At 39.2% G+C, this 5,894-nt stretch overlaps 1 protein-coding gene across 1 annotated transcript in view; it reads right to left on the bottom strand.

Moving 5' to 3' along the window:
* Positions 1–5,894, bottom strand: part of GRIN3A (glutamate ionotropic receptor NMDA type subunit 3A) — a 164,033-nt gene that overhangs the window by 113,627 nt on the left and 44,512 nt on the right. Inside the window, exon 2 of the mRNA XM_059411168.1 lies at positions 1,288–1,892. Coding sequence (XP_059267151.1) covers positions 1,288–1,892 — 605 coding nt within the window. The remainder of the gene's footprint in view (positions 1–1,287; positions 1,893–5,894) is intronic.

The following is a 5,894-nucleotide window of genomic DNA, read 5'->3' as shown; positions in this document are numbered from 1 at the left end:
CTGGGGATAAAAATATATGTTTATAAAAAATAAAAAATTAAAAAAAAAAAAAAATAAAAAATAAAAAAAAAAATAAAAAAAAAAATAAATTAAATGGGCTTTTTCATTCTACCTTCTGAACCAGACTGAGAAACTGGAGAAGAAAGGTACATTTAAATAAAATAGTATGTAATTAGAGATGCCTACACACACACACACACACACACACACACATATGGATATGGATATACATGTAAAACTCCAAGTTTCTGGCAGTAAAACTCTTGTGGAACTCTCAATTCTGTCCAGCTAGCTATCTATTACCTACCTACCACCTGGCCAGCTAGCTAGCTAGCTAACTAGCTATCACCCATCTATTACAAGGACCCCGTGAATAGTAGGATCGATTGTTATGTCCTTTTTAAAAAAAATTTTATTAGTTTATTTGACAGACAGAGATCACAAGTAGGCAGAGAAGCAGGCAGAGAGAGAGAGATTTGGAAGCAGGCTCCCTGCTGAGCGGAGAGCCTGATGCCGGAGGCGATCCCAGGACCCTGGGATCATGACCTGAGCTGAAGGCAGAGGCTTTAACCCACTGAACCACCCACACGCCCCTTGTTATGTCCTTTTTACAGAGGACACAGGAAATAAGGCTCAGAGAAGTTAAGTAACTTGACCAAGTTACACAGGCAGTAAGTGGCACAGCTAAAATTCAAGCTCAAAGAGTCTAACTCCAGGGTCTATGTCTTCTACTATGACTCTATAATGCTTTAAGCATCACGGCCTAGGAGGAGAGAGAAAAATCCATTTCTTGCTCAACTAATGTTTTTCTCTGTATAGATTTTGAAAGATTTGTCTAAGTCTGTTGATATAAGAGTGGGCAGGGAGAGAAACATTTGTTATGTATCTACTATGAAGCCAGAGCACGGTCTTAGGTACTTTTCATATGTAATTTCATCTTAATTATCATCTATTAAGCTATTCAATGTAATCCTAGCTTATTAATTAGAAAACTGAGGGTCAGAGTTTTTGAACAACTTGCCAAGAACAAATAGCTTGTAAGGGGCTAAGCCAGGGTTTAAAAGCAGGACTGGGTGTTCCCTATGACACACCATGCGCTTTCAAATCTGTAGATCAAATTCCAGATGACATCATGAAATACTCACTTATGTAACCAAAAGCCTCTCAAAAATATTATTAGAGCCAAAAGCTACTCAAAGTCAAGATTTCTGCAAAGGGGAAAGAGGGAAATTTTGCTTTGAGTCAAAACCATGTGAGTGGGGATGTAACACAGGCCTTGCATCTTACCTTGATAAATATTGTCCTGAAGTGAGATTTGTGGCTTCCACCTCCATGCAGTTCATGGTGCTGGGGATGAGCGCAAGTTCTGGCTGGATCATGGTGGCCGTGGCTACAGCTCTTGCGACCAGTTCCATGGCATCTTGTACATAGTACTCGAAGATGGACTGAGTTGTTTTTCCATGAGCAATGAGCCCAAGGGGCAAACCTTCTGTCCTCAGTTCCTCGACGTTCTGAGAATCCCCCAGCACCCAGTGAAGCTCAGTGGGGGTTACTCCAAGCTGGGTGGTAACTTCGAAAATCCGCCGGATACTCTCCATGTCACAGCCAAACATCACCATGGTGGGCGTACTGTTCTTAATACTCTCAAGCTGGACCTGCAGGAAGCTTAAGAGGTCGTCGATGGAGGAGAGGTTGGTGGTGATGTTGATGATAGACCCAAGGTAGAACTTGGAATTTTTCTGGGTAAGGAGGAGGAAGTCGGTGATGTTCCAGTCTTCCTGGCACAGCAACAAGCTAAAATTGTACCAGTTGTTCATGGTCAGGATTGAGACAGTGACATCAGCATCAGAACTTAATGAATTTTCTAAACTCAGTTGTAGGTGAAGGGGATTCTGTATTTAAAGATACGAAAAAGAAGAATTAGAAAGCATTGGCCAAAGATGGTAACATAGGGTATGTTTGCTTTCTTCTGAGCCTTACTTAATCCTTCATTTTTCCCTGCAATATTCAAATCCCTCTGGGATAAAATTCCCATCATCTGGAAAACTATATTTCCTATCTAATGGGATTACTGAATCCTGACAACTGATCTTCCTTACTAAGAGTACCAGAGGGCAAATGGGTTTTGGAGTAAATGTCAGGGCTGACCCAGCTGGTCTTAAATTTTTATCAGGCTTGTCTACCTCCTTATAGCTTGTCCCCTTCATATATTCCATTTCTAACTATGGCTGATAGTAACTCATTTGTTAAATTCTCCTCTCAGGTAAAATAATTAAAATAAATTATGTTTGCTTTCCTTTAAAATGAATAGCAGAGAAGTCTAAAACAGTGCAGCCACTTATATAAGGATGGTGTGGAAAATGGATACATCAGTTTCCTAAACTTTTAGTCTCTGAGGAAGGCATTTTATACACATATGGCACTACTATCGGAATGCTTGTGTTTCCCCAAAATGCATGCTGAAATCCTAATGCTCGATATGATGGCATTAGGAGGTGAGGCCTTTGGGAAGTGATGAAGTCATGAGGGCAGAATCCTCATGAATGAGATCAATGCCCTAGAGCCAGCCCCTACTATTGTGTGAGTGCCCAGTGAGAAGTTGGCAGGCTGTGACCCAGCAGGGAGCCCTTACTCAATTAAACTGGCACCCTGATCTCTGACTTCCAACCTCTACGACTGTGAGAAATCAATTTCTGTTGTTTATAGGCCACACAGTCTGTGATATTTTGTTATAACAGCCCAAATGAATGAAGACCTATGCTCTAATTAGCAATATATACAGTAGGATAAAGTGTATATTTCAGTACTGAAGGCTTGATTGTATTTGTGTCTACTGAGAAGGGATTTTTGCTGTGAAAAGTGAAATGTGTGCCATTTAAATACATTTATGGAACTTCTATCACAATTTCATCTACTTATGGAATTTACCAAATCAATGAAGGAAGAGTACTTTTTCTTATTATCATTTCTTATTTGAAAAGTCACAAATCATTAATCATGCAGGTCAAGTAGAAACAACTCTCCAATTAATAAATTTGTTAGCTGTTCTTTCTGAGAGCAGACATTTGACTTACTTATCCCTTAACACTGGCATCCTGAGAATGTTTAGCATGATACCTTCCACATATTAGGAGCAGAATAAATACTGGCTGAATGGAATGAAACATGTTCCCACTGGAAACTAGGCTATCAGATATTTTTGAGAACTTCCAAACGTTCAGACAAATAATATATGTAGAGAAATGAGGAAGGATTTCTAAATAAAGTTTCAAGTGCTTAACATAATATAAGTGTCGCCTCCCGTTACTCACCTAAAAATGTGTAACGAGAAATAGGATTTGAGCTGAACTTTTAATTCTCTGAAGGACCAAAAGAATTTTAATAGGGGCAGACTAAGGAGTGAAGATTCAGAAGGGATTTATGGGAGAAAGACTATGGCAAAAGGCCACAGTAAATGAGAGCTATCATGCTGGTAGGAAGGATGGATGTTTTTGTTTTTGTTTTTAAAGATTTTATTAATTTATTAGAAAGAGAACCCACACACCAGCAGGGGGGGCAGCAGGCAGAGGGAGAGGGAGAAGCAGGCTCCCCATGAGCAGGGAGCAGGATACTGGACTGGATCCCAAGATTCTGAGATCATGAACCCAGCCAAAGGCAGATACTTAACCTAACCGTCAGAGCCACCCAGGCGCCTGTGAAGGATGGAGTTTTAAAATTTATCCTCAGAACTTAACTTTTGTCCTTCAAATTAAGCTTCTGAGCAGGATTTGTAACGATAAAAGCAGAACTTTTGGAGAATCATCTCCGGGCAGCATTTAACAGGAAGAGGGAAAATAAGGATCTTGATAAGGTGTTAAGTGTTTAAACTGCAAGTCAGCAGTGTCATGTTTGGAACAAAATGATGAAAGTTGTTTTTGTTTTTTGTTTTTTTTAATTAAAATTTAAATTTAATAAGATCAGACATGAGAGGCAAAAAAAAAAGTTTCTAACAGGAGACAGCATCCAATAGGTAGTTCCTGGTTTCCAGGCCCAAGATGCCATACAAGTGATCTTGAGGTGAGAGGAATGGAAGCTTCCCTTCTTCACTCCTGCGACTGATCAATATAAATTCCTCCAGAACATTCTTGTCCTCTTTTAGCTTTTTCTTCCTTTCTATTTCCTCCTCTGCTTTAACCCTCTTCCAGAAGCAAAAAGGAACGGAGGGCAAGCTCTACATTTAGCTGGCGGGAACAAATTATTCCCAACTATCTTCTTGGCCTCAGCTCCCTACTCTGTTGCCAGCTTTCCTTCTAAAACATAAATATGAGCATACCATTCTTCTGCACCCTAACCTCTGAGTCACCCATAGAACAAATTTCAGAATCAATAGTAGGGCTGAGGAGGCCGTTCCTAGTCTTTAACTTCACCTCCAACACTCCAAACATATACACCAAGATGAGTCATAGTGGACAATTTATTTTTCTTGTAGCAGAGTGAGCATTTTTACACCTACACAAATGGGGTGTGTTACTCTCTCAACATCTCCAGGAGGCTCATATTTATCCTCCCAAACTCAGCTCTTCATGCAGATTTCCCGAAACTAACTCATGTACTATTTACTACCATTTCTGCTGCTGTTAACCTTTAAAAATTTTTTTTTTAAATTGAAGTACAGTTGACAGAATTGCTGATCTTTTTTTCTCACAGTATTTTTTTCCTCTTGATTTCCTGGAATGGTGAACTGGGTTTTTGTTGATTTGATTGTTCCTCTGACTCCTGACCAAGCAGAATTAACCATCTCACGTCTGTGTCATGGTCTCATTTTGGTCATTCCTTTAATATAGAACTCTTCATAATGTAGCTATTCGATTTAGTGTTTATCTTTCATGCTAGACTGGAAGTTTCCTTAGGTTAAAGACCGTATCTCAGCCATCTCTTATCACACGGTTCTTAGTTAATCAGAGATAGTATTTGTCAAATACAGTTTTCTTTTGCTTACCCTAAGTCCTAGGCTATGATCATAATCTCTGCACTGAAAGACTAAGGACAATTCCAACAGAGCTTCAAGACCCAATATTTTGCCTCTAGTTGGAAGAAAGGGTCACCCATAAACTTGTGCTGGGGGTGGAATAAATTGGTATGTGAGGAACAAGGAAGCAGGGATGAAAATATTCTCCTCTTGCTAAATAGGGAAGTGAAATTAGCTAATTATTTTGAGCATTTAGCACTAGGCAGAAACAACTGCATTTGGCATTAGAGTGACATGAAGGACAACCTTCCCTCTCCTGTCAGGGATAATTATTAATCCATATAATTACAGTCATCACTATAAGCAATTTTATTAAGAAATTCCAGTTGAAGCTAATCCTTTAACAGATTTATCCTTTAACATCATTCTTCAAACAATTATTAAATAATAGTTTGGAAGCATCTAGTGATATTGTATTTATCTAGTAGCCTCAGATGCAGCATATTCCAGTTTTTCTCCATATAATAATAAAAGCACAGGTGTGCACATGTGCCCGCACACACACACACACACACACACACAAATATATGAAAACTTGTAACACTGAAATTCAAGCATAATAGTAAACTTCCATACAAATCTGGGGCAAAACTTAAACAGGACTCATAAAACCAAATTGAGAATCAAAATATACGTCTTACATACAGTTTGCTGTCTGCAAAAGAGCTAACCCATGACCTTAAAGATGTAATTTTTATTATTTTTTTATCTTTTTTTTTTTTAAAGATTATTTATTTATTTATTTATTTGACAGAGAGAGATCACAAGTAGGCAGAGAGGCAGGCAGAGAGAGGAGAGGAGGAAGCAGGCTCCCTGCTGAGCAGAGAGCCTGATGTGGGACTCGATCCCAGGACCCTGAGATCATGACCTGAGCCGAAGGCAGCGG

The sequence above is a fragment of the Mustela nigripes genome, chromosome 9, assembly GCF_022355385.1.
Source record: "Mustela nigripes isolate SB6536 chromosome 9, MUSNIG.SB6536, whole genome shotgun sequence".
Classification (NCBI taxonomy): Eukaryota; Metazoa; Chordata; class Mammalia; order Carnivora; family Mustelidae; genus Mustela; species Mustela nigripes.
Note: the sequence above shows the minus strand (reverse complement) of the source record. Positions and strands in the feature narration are given on the sequence as shown.